Source organism: Stigmatopora argus, chromosome 8 (assembly GCF_051989625.1).
Source record: "Stigmatopora argus isolate UIUO_Sarg chromosome 8, RoL_Sarg_1.0, whole genome shotgun sequence".
NCBI classification, from domain to species: Eukaryota; Metazoa; Chordata; class Actinopteri; order Syngnathiformes; family Syngnathidae; genus Stigmatopora; species Stigmatopora argus.
The window spans coordinates 13,970,001-13,987,370 of NC_135394.1; the positions used below are offsets into that span (position 1 = coordinate 13,970,001).

Below are 17,370 nucleotides of genomic sequence, written 5' to 3' on the forward strand. Positions count from 1 at the left end.
TGGCTTTAGTGAGAAGAAAAAAAAAACAGTAATCCAATACAATATTACATTCCTTGCTGATGTGGTTTTACATTATTCTGCTAACTATTCTTTCTGCTTTTGTTCTCATTCTGCATCCATCCTATGGTATTTCCTGTGTTTGTTCATTTTCAACCGTCTCCATGCATAAACTATTTATTGCTAAATATATAGTTTATTGCTATAGACAATAGCACCTTTCTTCACATTCTGTAAAGTATTTAAGGTGCTTATTTCAACATCTGCTGCTTATACTGTGCATATACACAAACGGTACATCTAGTTTTATATTCCGTATCATATTGTTCTCTGCATACAGTATATCATAAGCAGTGTGTTTTTACTGATATATTTTTTAAAGTTCAACTGCTTATAAGCCGTAAATACTTTCCAGATTGCAGTTTCCTTGTTTTATGACGTCTACTCATTGTCCAGTATTACTACACAACAAAAAGACAATACTATAAAGTGTTTTTAAATCATTCAAGTGAAGGCTCGCAATGGGAATATTGAATTAGACGGGGCAAATGTATGCTAAGAAAGCGTTTTGGATTTTGGCTTTTATCAAATTGTGCTCCTGTAATCCACTTGATTGTGGCAAAACCTGATTTGTTTTCCTCCTCACTTTCAAACTATTCAAAGCATCCATCCATTTTTCATTGCGCTTATCCTCAGTAGGCTTTTAACATAATAAGGCCTTATTCTTTCCTTTTGAAATGCCATAAGAAAAGTTTTCCTCCACCGCCAGCATAAAACTGAATATTTTGCAGTTGTACATTTGTGATGCAAAACAATGCAAAGGGAAGAAAAGGAACAAAATGTGCTGCTCAAGGGCTCGGCGGCGGCATCCAATTTGAACTTCATCTGCCTTTCGCAAAGCTCTAACTCAACGGAACGGCTATTAAAACCAAAGCAATTCCCAAAAGGTCTCAATTCAGTGAGGCGAAATTTCGTGGAAAGACGCTTAGCGGGACAATTAAAATGCGAGCGCATGCAAATGACAATCGAGCGGCAAAGTGGTTTAATATGAAGCCACTTGATTGATTTTCGTGTTCATTGATTTTTTTTTTACCGGGGTACACGAAAGGAAACAACTGCCGGCGGGATGGCGAGGTGATTAGCGATGAGCAATACAGAGAAAAGAGCCATCGCGGTAACGATAACAGGAAGTGAGATGAGTTTGTGTTGCCCCCCCCCCCCGGCCCACCACTCTATCACCTCCGTTAAAAAGGTTCCCCCTATATAAACAGCCTTCTCGCTGCCTATTACACAGATAGTACATTAGGACAGAGCTGCGTTGAACAATGTAAACACAGCCGTCTCGAGGTACCCGGGATTGAACGGTGGTGTGGTGGGAGGGGCTTTAGAAAGCATTGGAGTGGAGAGAAGGGGGGAGTTGTCCCGGGTTTCTTCCTGGGGAGTGAACTGCATCAGATGTGATCATCTCTAGCCAAACACAGGAAGGAAGACAAATACGTGACAAACGCATCCCCCTCCTAACTTTGCTTCGGTATAAGGGAGGGTTGTCTCAATCACAGATGGTTGGACGTGCAACAGTTGGCGCAATGCGGTGAAAAATAGGACAAAGAAATGCAGAAGGATATGAGACGTGGGTGAATTGAAATGGAACGCAATATGAAAAATGGACTTTTTAATTGTTTGTGTACAAATAGCAGATTCACAAGGATGCATGCAAAGACCAAGTACATCTTTAGGGGTGGAGTCTCTTTCTGGAAATGTGTGTTGAGATAAGAGGGACAGCAGATTCTCCCAGTTCAAATGGAATGGGAGTCTACTAATGATCAACTCATTTAAATTCACAGTAGGCTGAAAGCGCCAGATTTCACAGTGATGACTTCAATGAAATGAAAGTGACGGAACACCAGAATAAAGTACAAAGAGGGGACCTGTCACTCAATGTCAGTTTCCTATCATCAGAATTTTGAGAATGCTTTTCCCTAACTTATCTCCCACGAGAAGACAAATCGCCACAGAACAGAACAAGCTACAAGTTTTACCCTAACAAAGTATTCCTTACCAATCTCGACAGTAATTTTTTTGTACGTAGTACCTAGGTTTACAATGTCTTCTGTGTCTGTGCTTGCTACTGTCTTGCAACTGCAACCAAGAAATTTCCAGAATACGGCATGAAATAAAGTTCTAACCTAACCAAACCTAACTTAACCTAACCCAACTTAACCTAACCTAACTTAACCTAACTTAATCTAACCTAACGTAACCTAACGTAACGTAACCTAACGTAACGTAACCTAACGTAACCTAACCTAACTTAACCTACCCTACCCTAACCTACCCTAACCTACCCTAACCTACTCTAACCTACTCTAACCTACTCTAACCTACCCTAACCTACCCTAACCTACCCTAACCTCGTCGAAGAACGGTTTAACCAGCCGTATCGAGGCATCGAGTAGCAACCGGTATCGGATAAAACACTATTGCCCATCCTTGTTAATGACTGTATTAAACAGCTAATACACCTGACTGGTAACCAATCAATTCCAGTCTCTATTCCTAAAACAAATCATTTGGAATGCATTTTTAGGCCATAAGACGAGACAGCAAAGTCCTTGACATGGGTTTTAACCTTTTAGGCTTCTTTGAGTCGTAGCTCGGGGCAAACATGGGGATAAAAGCAAAACGTAGCCGACTTAGAAGGATGGGGGAGACTGTCGGGCCAGGTTGCGACGCTGTTAAACAGTGGGGAAACTGGGAAAGGGGTCAACGTCGGACAATTTGGGCCCTTAAGTCACTTACAATGGCGGGCCCTCTCCATCTTTCCTGAGCAAGGGATGCTATCGACGGAGGAGGCTGGGGAATGTCTGGGCTTCAGGGACAGACTCCGAACCCTGGGGGAGCAGGACTATTAGAGGCTTAACGCCAACCCCCCCACTACTGAATTGTGAATTGTTTTGTGGCATTTCGGCTCAGATAAGATGAAAGTTAACTTTGGAGCAATATCAACATTTTCCCGTGTCACCCGGCGGAATTATGCGATCCAGATGCTTCATCTGCGAGCAGACGTGGAGCGTTGCGGTGGATAGGCGCGACCTCGTAAATCTTGGAATAACAGCACAGTGACATGGGCTTTATAGTCAGTCAGTATGGCTGCTGGGCATATACAACGAGACTTTTACAGGTCATCGTACGTCCAGGAGAGAAGGGCAAAGGAGAAAGGTGAAGGGTCTGGCAATTACGTGGTAGCGTAGACTGATGCCGGGTTTAAATGGTGAATGGCGATGAATTCATTTTGCTTGAAAAATAAGACAGGGCCAAAAGATAACGTCCGTAAAATTTCTCTGGGTCCAAAACGTTGCAATATGAGAGTGAACCTGACATGCCTGCATGTCATGAATGAAGTTGGGATATTCGAAAAACGTTGAAATATAGATGGTTCGATAGATAAAGTGTAAGAAATGTTCAGATGATTTCACCATTGTGTCCTGGGATGAAAGATGAAACAGCAACTGTCAAAATGTCACATGAGTCGAACAAAGATGCCAAAATATTTTGGAAAGATGTCCAGAGTGCATTAGTGGAATCGTTGAAACAGTATTTACAAATTGCCGTTTGTAATGCAGATTATCTGCAGTGTAGTTACTCACACAGATGCCTTTATAGAATGCGAATGGTTGGCGGCTATCATAGAAACGCCCCAATCCGAGGAATGGATGACTTTTACGGGCCAAGAATATGCATTTGAGAGGATTTTAGATGCATTAAGATAAGAAGTTCCAGGTTTTTATTGTTTGTCAAATTGACATGCTACACTGCAATGCAAAGTCGTGAGAAAGTTTCCTGTACAAGTCCAAAAACTGGTGAATTTTGGTGATATTTAAAATAGGAAATTTGAAAGGGAATTTCCAACATGTATATAACAAAACACATGTATATGTATGTATGTATGCATGTATGTATGCATATATATGTATATATATATGTATATATATATATATATGTATATGTATATATATGTATATATATATGTATATGTATATATATGTATATATATATATATATATATATATATATATATATATATATATATATATATATATATATATATATATATATCAGCAAAACACTTTATTTATATATTTATTCATGTACTTATTTATTACCTTACTTATTACCTATCTATTTATGTCTAAAATGTCTTTTGCTGTGTCTGTATTCTCACCCTCTTGCTACTGTGACAGCGAAATTTCCCGAATATGGGATGAATAAAGTTATCCAATCCAATGTTTGGAAACAGCACCAGCAGTTAATGTAAAACCAACACTTCCGCCTTCATATATACTTTTCCAAAATAAAATAGTTTTGGTATTTCAAGAGTTTCACCATTTGACGACGACTGTCCCACCACATCCTTTTGAGTCATTTTTTGCAAGCCCAAATGAAAGAGTACACTGGAAAAACTCCTTCAAAAACAGCTTACTCGAAGTAGTTTGGGCATAAACAAACCCGAAGATAAGACGAGCGCTGCAGTCGCGAGGCCTGTTTTTTTCAGTCGCCGTTTTGGCATGTATATACACAACATTTCTTGTCAAACACAAGACGGGCAGATAAGAGCCAGGCGGGCGGTTACGGCGACCCCGAGGGAGACGAGGCGACACGGGGGCCTGTGCAGCCTTTGCATCTGCACAGCACAGTGACCACTAATAACTCTTGCGCTTGAATGTTTGCAGACATGCCGCCCTCTCTAATCCCAGCCCTGTGATTCCAAGAGGACGCGCGGTAAGAGAAGATTTTCACCCCTGCTGCGTGACTGTTGTAAACACCGCGTACGGATACACGTTCACGCCAGAGGTGGCAAAAGAACTCGGAGTATACTTAAAAATCCCTGAAAAACTGAAATATGTCTGCTAAATTTGACACAAATGCAGAGATGAGTGTTTAAAGAAAATGGCTAAATGTATCAAACAAGTTTTGGGGGGGATTTTTTAGACCACTGAAAAATTAGGTACCACCAGAACTCACCTTAATACAAACACGTGGTGTTATTTATTTTTAGTTACTATTTACAAACTTTTTACTGACCTCTACGAACTTTTTACTGATCTCAAAGTGTGTATCCGATCGGCATTGGACTGAATCTGATCGAATTGAATCAAAAGAATTAAAAAAAAAATCAACAATGAGATCTATTTACTATATGCTTAATCCTCCTTATGTTAACTGAAATCAGGTTTTGCGTGAGCATAAAAAAATGCTAGATTTGCTAAAGCCCAATGTATAAAAAAATAATTAGATTGATCATTTTTTGCTAGATTTGGTAAAGACCAATGTAAAAAAAAAATCATTAGACTGATCATTTTTTGCAAGATTTGCTAAAGACCAATGTAAAAAAAATCATTAGAATGATCATTTTTTGCTAGATTTGCTAAAAACCAATGTAAAAAAAAATCATTAGACTGATCATTTTTTTAAACATTTACAGGACCTTAGATCTCCATCAATAATCATTTAAAACGGCCCGATTTTGAAATGATGCCCCTTTGAAAAAAAAAACGTAACGCATTTTACATTTTTTTTTTCAAATGCTGTGAATGAAAATACTCGAGTAAAGTAAACCCACAAAAAAAATTGAGTGACTAACGCAGACGAAGATGATGTAGCTACAACATCTTGCTGGTCTGGACTCAGTGGGTGGCTTGTTGCGGTTGCGCCTGTTTGACTTGGGGCGCTCTGGGCGCACCAAACGTTGATGGGAAGCTCGGTATCGCGTGCCCTGCGGTGTGCTGGGAATTGGAGAATGAGGGCGTTTGTTGAGTTTCTCCCGAACGGCTGTGCCAGCCAGGTCCAGCATCCACCCACACTCCTCAATTCCAGCCTTTCAGACCGTGCCCCTGTCTCATGGTGGCGCACTAGAGGAGGCCCAAGGTGAAAGGTGGGCTACTCCAAGAGCTGTGCCCATTAGTAGGACATATATAAATATACATATATATATAAAATACAAATAGCCACTACTCACATCTAAACCATTGCTTATGATCGCAAAAAAAAAACGAATTTTGAACAAATTTTAATTGAGGAAAATACGATTTCAAATTTCAACTAAATCTTAAATGATTTAAAATTGCTTTAAAGCAAGAAAATGAAAGAAAAAGAAAAATCAACTATTACTCAGTTTTTGGTTCAGCTAACAAACGCTACTTAACTTTCAGAATAATTGAACGTCCAAAAGGCAAAACTCGACCTTACCTTAAAATGGCAACCCAAAAACGAAGACTTTCAACATTTAAATTTTTCCCCTGTAAATATGGCTTGATTTTTCATCGTTTTAATCAAAATGCGTATTTAGTAGTTTGGTAAAGACTGGCAAAGTAAACTATAGAACACGTGTCAAAGTAGCGGCCCGGCGGCCAAATTCAAAGTTTTATCAGCAGGAATCATATAAACCTCCAAAATTATTACAAAATGTAATTTTTCACACTGATGTAATGTCACCAAAATCTGATGTTTGCAAACCCTGAACAACTTCTGATTTGAGTGACGCAAAAATAAGTCATGTAATATTTTTAATCGCATCATTTTAGGACATTTCTCCAAATATTACTTAAATCTCCTAATATTACGCCAAAAAAGTCTCACACAGACTTTACGTTGCCAAAAGTTGATGCCCTAGAACACGTGCCAAAGTGGCGGCCCGGGGGCCAAATCTGGCCCGCCACATCATTTTGTGTGGCCCGGGAAAGTAAATCATGAGTGCCGATTTTCTGTTTTCGGATCAAATTCAAATGAAGAGTATAGATGTATATTACATTTCCTGATTTTCCCCCTTTCAAATCAACAATTGTCATTTTTTAATCCATTTTTTCTGTGTTTTTAGTTCAAAAATCATTTTGTAAAATCTAAAAATATATTTAAAAAAAAGCTAAAATAAACATTGTTTTAGATCTATAAAAAACTGAATATTCAGGGCTTTTAATCCAGTTCTTTTAATCCATTTATAAAAAAAATCTAAATATTATATCTAAAATGCCCCACGTGAAATCAAGTTGACGTTAAAGCGGCCCGCGAACCAACCCGAGTCGGACACCCTTGCTAATAGAAGATTTGTAGTATTTGGTAGCTCTGCTACATATCGGAGCGTATTTGCAAAGAACATGAGCATGTCGGCCAAACATTGAACTCGTTGGCCCTTCGCCTCAACGCTCTGCAAAACGTTCCTGCAGCTTGGCCCACACCTGTGGGTGGGACTCAAAGAACACCCACTGCCCTGAAAGTGCCGGTTGCCCCCTTCAGCAGTGTCCGAGTGGCAAATGCACGACAGGATAAAATGAATTCAGTTTATGACGATTAAACCCCTAAATACCAGCCCACACACAACTCATTACCCCTAATACCGCAATAAAAGGGAGTCCAACATCAACTTCTCGCATTGTGAGATTGTATTGGCCCAGCACGGCCGACGGCTACCCAGCTAAAATGTTCTAACGTGTGCATTTAGTGAGAAAGTTGAAAGTCAGGTGGTGCAGGCAGTCAGCCATGGGAGAGAGGATCAAAGTGGAGCCACGGAGTTAATGGATGCTGGAACTTTAAGCCCTGGAGTCTTCCTCCTCGTTTTAATAAAGCAGCACGGCCTCTAGCTGAGGGACGGGAGGCTTTTACGAGTATGTTTTTAAATATTGACTTTTGGTAGTAGTCTGCTTTATTTTGCCACGATTTACTTTGATTCAATTGACTAAATCAGGGGTCGGGAAGCTTTTTGACAGAGACAGCCCTAAAAAATTAATATTTTCAAACATTACTGTATTTTCTCGCATATAAGCCGCCTCCGCGTATAAGCCGTATCCTTTAAATTGCCTTAAAATCATTGAATTTTACAATTTCTCTCGTATAAGACACCCCCTGATTCACAATTTTCACCTACATTCATGGTTTTAATAGGGAGTACAAATGTGTTACTTTGAAATTCAAAAATGAAGTCACGTGAGCAGTACAAGCAGGAAGTGTGTTCGTAATGGTCTCGTTTGTCATCCCTAGGTAAGATGGCGGCACCCTGAGCGAGCAATGGCAGGCACAAGTGAGTTTTTGCAAGATAGGGTTAATTTTTTTCTTGAATTCATAGACGTCAAAATATTTTTTTAAAGCGTTTTATCTGTTATGGCGTTTCGTGCATGTCAAGGCTAATTTGTGCGCATATAAGCCGTACCCTCGGTTCAGTCATCATTTTTTGAGCGACAAATATGGCTAGAAAATCCGGTCTTCCTTGAGAGCCTTACTCAGAAAATAAAAAATGCAAAAAACATAAAACTGTGCATTTTTTAAGTCATTTCAGCACTTTTAAATGTACAAAGTCTCTGAATTCTTTCACTGTTGCTAATCAAAGAGGATCAATGAGGGTATGGATGAAGACTAATGATAAAATATGATTAAGCGGCGATAGAGGTAAGGTCAACGCCACATTGCCGGCGCAATGCTCCTATTGGTGCGTTCGAGACTCAGCTCTCTCACTAGCGGTTTCCATATTTTACCTCACAGGTTAGCCACAGGTGGCTCCCGAGCCATATGTTCCCTACACCTGGTCTTAAAAGCTCCTTGGTATGGCTTTGCAAAGTGCAAAAGAAGATAGCGGAGATGATGTTTTAGGATGATTCAGTTCAAGTCATAACTGAGTGTGTACAATAGCGTTTAACATGCTAAACATCATTGGGCATTTTCCCTAGCAGCAGTATTTACTGGATGTGAATGTTTTTCTTCCAAACAACCTTGTTGACAGAGAGGGAAGTCTGCATTTTTTCGCTCCCACCCCTTCAGTTAGTTTCAAAACATGGAAGCCACCGGCAATCAAAACCGCAGACACCCACTTACCTGCTTGGTCCGAGGCAAACTCAATATTTACCCGTGGAAAAGGTGTGAATCGCTAATAAGCAGACGTTAATTACAATTTATTGCTGGTTATTGGGATGATTTACTCAAAGTGGCATCTGTGAAGTTGTGTGGTCGGGACGGTGGGCAAATATTTGGCGTTTGAGGCGCACAAAACTGCAGATTCTGCTTTTTTGAAACATGGTAGATATTTTTTCCGCCAAATTAAATAGTCTCAACTCTCTTCATTTTGTATTTGTTTAAATATATTAGGTTTAATTTTTTGGTGTCTGCTGCTGCTACGTGTGAATTCAAGTTGGGGCTGGGTTTTGTGGAAAAATATAAGATGAGATTTTTTTTTAAATATCTTGTAATGTGTTAGCTTTTGTCTACCAAAAACATCAGTGTCAAGCCAGATGATGCTCAGAATATGAAATATTTTATATATATTATTTTATTCATGGCATATTTTGTATATATTTGATGTACTTTTGTGCACAATGTGTAATGTTCTTTGCTTCTTGAGGGACTTTTGAAAATATGCCAAACTAATAAATTTGTATGTACATATATTCGATTTAACATGACAAGTGAGCACCGAGATTAAAAATGTTTTTACATTTTTTATCTCAACCACAAAATCGTGCAGCCCTGGTAGAATTTGTTTATCAGCTTTTACTATTGCTGTTTACAATTAAAGGTCATTTTTTTTGGTTAAGTCAAAATGGGATTTAGGATTTTATGTTTTTCCACGATCACAATATCAAATACAAGCTTGTGTTGTGAATGGTGCAAGCACATGGAAACTGGGGTTGAACCTATTAAAAATAACCACCCCAAAAAAACCACCCACCCTCTATTTCATAATTTTGATGGTGCTTCTGGAATGTAACCCAGCTATAAACACAAGTTTACAAAAGTTATAGCCCTAACTGACCTGCAGCAGCAGCCTCTCAAAGGCCAAGCAGGCGTCCCAACGGGGAAGCAGAGGGTGTCGGAGGGTATGCGCCGTGGCTAGTCCCAGCTGAAGCACCCCACAGTGATTCTCCAGCGCCCCCGCTTCACCTCGGAACGGTCGCGCGTAAGAGCACAGCTGCTCGGGGGTCACTCGGCCTTAAAGAGATGGAAAAAAAAAACACCGTTATCGTTGCAACATATACATACTCTACAATATTATGGATTAAAAATAAACAAGGAGGCACGAGGATAGAAAGGACACACAAATGGGGGTAATGCATCCCGATGGGAACAGCGTTATGCGGGAACAGTATAAATAGACAACACAATGGCGAGGTGCGCTAACTAATAAGACTGTGACTAATACGTGTGAGGCCGATCCGCGTTGAAATTATTTACAGTGAGTCCCGCGAAGAGGCGGCAAAAGCAACACGAGAGGATGGACGGTGGGGCCTTGGGGTAAAGGGACGGGGGCACGCATTAACTCCCCCGTAACGACCACGTCTTCATGTTGATGCTCTGAACAAGCACCAGATGTGGGAGTATTTCCTGTTGGACTCGGGCGGTCAATGTTTTCTTTAGCGAGGCCAAACACATGACTCGAGCAGCACCAGGACACATGGACAAGGTCCTTCCAGAATGCTAAATAGATAGATAGATACTTGCTTTATACAACTCCTGAGGCTAGCATTTCAATCAGTATTTTTGAAAATACAAGTAAAGACATTACCAGTGATAAATGAATGTTTTCACGTTTTTGTGCTCTTCCTGAAATCGCCTCAAGATACTGGGAGGAATTATGTTTGGCCTGGTTTGTTAGTGGAAATGATTTGAAAGCACAGTCTATGCTGCTTTGCATTTTACAAAATCTAATGATCTGAACAATGCTATTAAAGTGACTCAAATGACATGGGTTTGAAATAATAATAAGCTTTTTTTATAGCAAAGTACAGTTTACAGTTTAAGCCATTGGGGGTCAAACTCATTTTTTGTCGGGGGCCACGTGGTAGTTTCGATTACATCCGGAGGGCCGTTATGTCTTCCAACTAGGCTGCCAAAATGTATCAATTAATAAATTGACAGTTTCTCGATCGTGCTAATCGATAGGTCATTTTTGGACATTCAAATTAGTACAAATTGTTTGCAATTATTGATTTAAAATGAGGAAACAGGAAATAATCTACAATCTCCATTTGAATTTCATCTTAAAACAGAAAGTTGGCACTCATCATTTACTTTCTCGGGCCACACGAAATAATACAGCGGGCCATATGTGGCCCGCGGGCCGCCACTTTGACACCAGTGGTTTAAGTTATTAACTCCAGTCGTTCTTAATGCAAGGTTCGCCATATTGCCAAGCTTTTTAAAACGTCCGTTGACACCACGATGGTAACGGGGGTGAAAACGGAATCCGAGAGGGAGGCCATTCATTTATAGTAGTCAGAAACATCACTAGTATATAAAAGTAAGGAAATAAAAGGAAGAATAATTACAAAACTAAATTCTTTGACAGCAATCTTAGAAACACTTCTCGTTTCTACAAAAGGTAAGATCAAGTTTCGTGTAAAAATTAAAGCATTTCATATAATAAGCTTCAGTGCAAGAGCTTGAAAAGCTCTATTGTGAGCATATCCCGCCATAAAAAAAAAAAAAAAAACTCCTGGCAATGTAACCCTCTCAGCTTCACCGACCTACACTTGCCAACCATAATTCGAGCACAGAAATGCATCCAGTGCCAGCTCCAAGCAAAACTCCACCGGCTAATGGCCGACTAAAACAGCGCGCTGTTCGTCGAACGGATTCAACGGCAAGGCTCCTACCGACGTGAATCAAAACCCCATTCTCGTTATCAAAGACCTCGAATTGAACCGACGCTCTTATCTGTGCTAACGAACGATCCGCGGTGAGTCATTACCGGACGGATTTCAAAGGAAGTATCAAAGTTTTAGAAAAATAAAACTGCATGGAAGAGTGAGTTCACAGTTGGCTTCATTCTGAGGTCTCAATTGGCCACATGCGATATGAGTTGAATGCGACACACTACGAGCAAATAAACCAGGCCCTTTTACAAGTTTTTGCCAGTACCTGAGGTTAAATATATCACTTTTTAGCCTCATAATAACAAATAATGTAAGCAGGTGTCTTAGGAATGAGTGAGTTTATACAGTGGAGCGATAGAATTAGAGTCGAAATTGTTACATGCTCATGTTTGTATCTCAAAAGATTGCCCAATTGAAATAAATGGAAATGACATGACGTAATCTGTTCCAGAAGCCCCCAAAAGCCCTCGAAGTTGTTTTGGTAAAGTCTTTTAAAAAATGTAGGAATGTATACTTTCATTGATGACAAGAAATTTCCCGAATACGGGATGAAATAGTGTATTTACGATGTACGATGCAGTTACGCAGTTGCAAAGACAAATTTCACAAACACTGTATTGTTGTACAATGACACTAGCACCATGAGAAATATAGGATATTTTAAAATAAACAACGTGCAATTCCTTTTTTTCTCCCATCGTTTGAGAAAAACCTTGAATTAAAAGCGATATTTAACATCTTGAAGCCTTGCTTTTTAAGACTATTGAGCTAACGGCTTCTTGCTATTTATCTCGGTCAATGTGATTCAATCAGTTTTGTTCACTGCAAGTATTTCGAATTTTGGCACTAAACAATGGCTCAAACCACGAGTTGGGTCACTTATGGGTGCAAATCTACCATATACTGTGCTATAAATATGTTGAGCAGCTCAATGTGTAGAAAGTGCTAGTGAGGTTGAGCCTATAATCAAAGTCTTGAGGGATACAAAAAGGGTAGAAGGGCAAACGATGATTTAGTCCAGCTACTTGAAAGCGGCTGTAGGTGAGCAGAGGTGAATACGAGGCTAAGTGATGTAGAATCTCTGCGCGGGGGGAGCTTTGACTTAGAGCTCACCTCAGTGGCTGGACAGCCCCGTGAGTAACTCTCCGTTGAAAGGGGACATCGGGACCAAAACGAGGGAATTTTAGTATTTATGTACCTAAAGTGAGGACAACTAGAGGACATTTTAGGTCCAAGCTGTTATATGTGGGATTGGAGGTCACAGGCTAAAAGTAGCTAGGATGGATACAATCCTCCACAGATTTATGTTTGGGTTGATGGCTGGGACATAAGCACTGCATCTATTGCTGTAAATGGCAGTCAACGATTGAATGTCGTTCACTTTATTCATACAGAATAAAATGCTGTTTTAAATGTTTAGCATTTAGTTCTCAAAACCTTGTTACGGATGTTGACATTGGAAAGAATCGCGTTTTTGGCCTTAGCATTCAACCCCTCATAAATCCGCAAGATATTACATACGCCAACAGATATGGACAGATGGACAACGATGATATAGCTGTTCCAGAAAAGTTCCCCAATGCAACAGATGAATTCCAGACACAACTACATTCACACGTTCCACACAACGGGGGAATTTCATCATCCAAATGCGCAGTGCGAAATCTGACAGGTCAAGCGGAGGTTCTGAGAAAATGGTTCATTTTCTTGTTCTCTCGGTGCATGAGCTGATCCTGTTGAGACATCAATAAGCCAAAATGGGCCGCAGTGGATGTCGGAATTCTGGCGTTTGTGGACTGAAGGACTATATTTCGGAAGTAGTCCATGGAAGGTTACGGTTTGAAAAAAGTGGACTCGTAAATTAAATTCCAACGGTTCTGACGAATCAATACAATTTGTAAATCTAGGTAGTCTAGTATAGAAACGTAGTAAAAGTTTTTTATTTTTTTATTTTTTATTGACATGGACGCCCTAACACATTAAATACAACATAATTGGACTTGTTCTTCCCGTATTATTATTCTGGTCCTCGTCCAAAGAAGATTTGTGTAAATTGACGTTTAAATGGAGAGTACCACCCTGGGCTTAGTGTCTGTTTGCATCCTACATCGGGCAGCCGGCAACCTCATTGATCGGGGTTAAATGTTTGGATGGCCCACAAATTACGCCTTTAAGCACAAACCTGCGTGCACGCAAATGCTTGAGAGTGTGAGTGTGTGTAACATACAACACTTCACACAATTTGCCTGTTACCAGACACTTTTTCCCCCTCACACATTACAGGAGCAGAGGGACCAAAAAGGGCCTGCCTATTTTATGCCAGATGCTAACTTTCACACTAACTTTAAATGTGTATGCGTGTATGCTGACATCAGGCATGCAATGTGAGTAAGAAGGTTGCATAAAGGTGAACATGCACGTTGGGACTAATAGACCTGTGCATATTTGTGTGTGACATAGCGTGATGACTTGATTTTTCTGTGCCAAAACATATTTTTATCCCTTGCCGCGGCCTCCTTTGCTTCATTAACAAACAACAAAAGTTTGCAAACGTTTGTGTGTGTGTCGCAGCTTCAGCATGTGGTTCACATTTCCTCCATGGCCACATGTGCAAACACAAAGTCCGAGTGAAGATTTTGACATTGACTCAGTAGGTGGCGCAACAGAGCTGTTACAGGGTGAGGTGACCCTTCTCCTGTAGTCAATTGAAATTCTGGTGGTGAATGCTTATATGGCATTAAAATTAGCATATTGGCTGCCATCGAGATTCCAACACGTTTTGACTTTGAGAGGCTGAAAACTATTTGACGTCAAACACCGTCAATGTCACTGAAATGTGAGAATTCACAGCCAGTCCTCCATGTTTAAATGTAGTTGGACATCTACCGTTGTCAGTGGTGAGCAATGACAATTTCTTTTTGAAAAATAATAATAAAAATTCAATTTCTTCCAATTAAAAAGTAGCTTAAATTAGAAAAAGATACTAAAACTGCACTTATCATCAAAAAATGAATTTAAACTACTTTATCTATTTAATAACTTAAGTACTATATTAACTATAGTATAATATAATTGGGAACATAAGCCCAAGTATTTTGATTTACCCATATTCAAGACCCTGGCATTCAATATGTTAAAATCACACATTAGGTCTCATCTAGGCCACACTTATACACCAAAATGTTAATATAATATAGTAAAATTCAATTTCGTCCAATTAAAAAATTGCTTAAATAAGAAAAATATACTAAAACTGCACTTATCTTTTGTGAAAATGTTAAATCATTAAAAAAATGAATTTAAACTACTCTATTTGTTTAATAACTTAAGTAGTATATTAAGTATAGTATAAAATAATTAGGACCATAAGCCCAAGTATTTTGATTTACCCATATTCAAGACCCTGGCATTTAATATGTTAAAATCACACATTAGGTCTCATGTAGGCCACACCTATACACCAAAATGTTAATATAATAAAATTCAATTTTGTCCAATTAAAAAAAAAAAAATCGCTTAAATAAGACAGATACTAAAACTGCACTTTTGGAAAATGTTAAATCATTAAAAAAAAATTACACTACTTTAGTTATTTAATAACTAAAGTAGTATATTAACTATAGTATAATATAATTGGGACCATAAACCCAAGTATTTTTGATTTACCCATATTCAAGACCCTGGCATTCAATACGTTAACATCACACATTAGTCTCATGTAGGGCACACTTATACACCAAAATGTTAATATGAAAATTGGTACCCATGCTCATCTTGATGGGCAGGTTCTCCTTGCTGGCTGCTTCAACGAGCTGCCGCCGGACCTCCATCACACTTTCTTTGTGCTTGCTGGTGAGCATGGCCTCCCACAGGGAACGGGCTGCAGGCGACCTGGCAAAAAAAAAAAAACAGAGCCGTCAAGTTACACTTTTAAACAGTAAATCTTGGCAGTATACCATGACATCTGTTTTCTCTTTCGAAAAAAATGTGCACTCCATCTTGAGAGAATTTTGCTTTTGTTGTATTATTGACTGCACAGTGTTTTTGTCTCATTCGGTATTTGAACCACATAAAGTGTGTCACAATAAAAAAAAATGCATTTATTTACATCATATTGTGGTGACACTGAGAAAAGCGAACAAACGAACACACTAAGCCTCGGATATCTATTGTGGTGTTCCACAAGGCTTAATTGTTTGCCCGATTCTGTTCTCTATCTAGAATCTTTCACGTATTGCACAGATGTGCGTGAATGGACAAAATAGTTACGAAAGAAACTTGTCAGTTTGATAGCCGAAGTACGTCGACTCCCCTTTGGGAGCCCGCACAGGAAAAAGGCAGAGTTAACAGTGACTAAGCATTGGGAATGTTCTCTCCATCTATGTTAATACCATCGTAGTGTGTCAGAGCCTGTGGAGGGCTAAGCTCCTGTTGATAGCATCTCTTTCATATCTCCTCGCGAACAGAACACTCTGATCCACCTCGCTAATGGGATCTTTGTACACAGCTTGTGTGTGAGTGTAGCACTATCAACATTTGCTAGAACAAACATGTTTCAAAATGATCAAATATTACTTGTCAAATGTCTGCGATCTTAAAAATGTGGTGGGAGCCAATGCTCCTACATGTACAGTAATCCCTCGAATATCGCGGTTCATGTAGACCAGACATAGCCGCAATATTACCTATTTATTTATGTCCAAAATGTCTTTTGCTGTGTCTGTATTCTCACCCTCTTGCTACTGTGACAGTGAAATTCCTGAATATGGGATGAATAAAGTTATCTAATCTAATCTAATCGAATAATCGTTAAGTAGGGTCCAATTTTCAAATTCTTCTGAACTTAATTTTTTTTTAAATAGCAGAAAAAAATTGCTCAGAACCGAATTCGCGATAAGTTAAGTCACGATAAGTTAAGGCGCGATAAGTTAAGTCGCAATAAGTTAAGTCGCAATAAGTTAAGTTGCGACAAGTTAAGTCGCGATAATAGAAGGAAGACTGTATATGTTTAGGAGAAAGTTGAGTGTATCCAATTTTACCATCAAACATTTATGATATCAAAAGAGATCTAAATAATGATGCATATTTGTGTCCATTGTATACTTGCATGTTTTCCACCTACCTTTGAGTGAACTTATTTTTCAATGGGTTTTTACTGTTTAAATTTGAAGGTTGCGTCAGTTCGGAGTTGATTGCCTTCAGTGCAATGCTAACAGAAAGTTTGGTTTCGTGCTATTTGTTCAGAAAAGCATGTTCTTTTTGGGACTTTTTGACCGACCTGTGAACTGAAAAAACAAGCGTTTTCTTGGTCTATTTTTCTTTAGATGGCTTTTGAGTCGCATCTTACCAATTCTGGTTTGGATGAATAAATAAAATATATATATAAATATATATATATATCTAAAATTGTCAATCATATGCTTCAAAACCAAAATAATGGGTAACGACTCAAAGGAAATCAAAAGGCACTCCATCTTGTTCAACTGGATTCACGCACCGATGACATTCCATTGCATTTCTCCTCACTATTGACAGTTTGTTGTTTGGGGAATAAACAAAGGCGATTCCCGTCTTTTACGTCTCTCTTACGAAATATTCCGAGACGGCAGCGGGCAACGAAAGAAACAGACAAAAAAAAAAGCGAGCAAAGGTAGATGGAGGGAGGGGGCACTTGTTGACAAATGTGCTCCTATTTTTTTGTGTCTTCGTCATCCCCGTCTTTTGTGTTTCTAACTGCTGC

At 39.2% G+C, this 17,370-nt stretch overlaps 1 protein-coding gene across 2 annotated transcripts in view; it reads right to left on the reverse strand.

Annotated features, from left to right (window-relative positions):
• The window catches only part of scfd2 (sec1 family domain containing 2), a 105,877-nt gene that overhangs the window by 78,566 nt on the left and 9,941 nt on the right, over nt 1–17,370 (reverse strand). For both annotated transcript variants that reach the window (XM_077606789.1, XM_077606787.1), the window contains exons 4-5: nt 15,394–15,521; nt 9,791–9,966 (exon numbers count right to left, since the gene is read on the reverse strand). In XM_077606789.1, the coding sequence (XP_077462915.1) occupies nt 9,791–9,966; nt 15,394–15,521 (304 nt within the window). The remainder of the gene's footprint in view (nt 1–9,790; nt 9,967–15,393; nt 15,522–17,370) is intronic.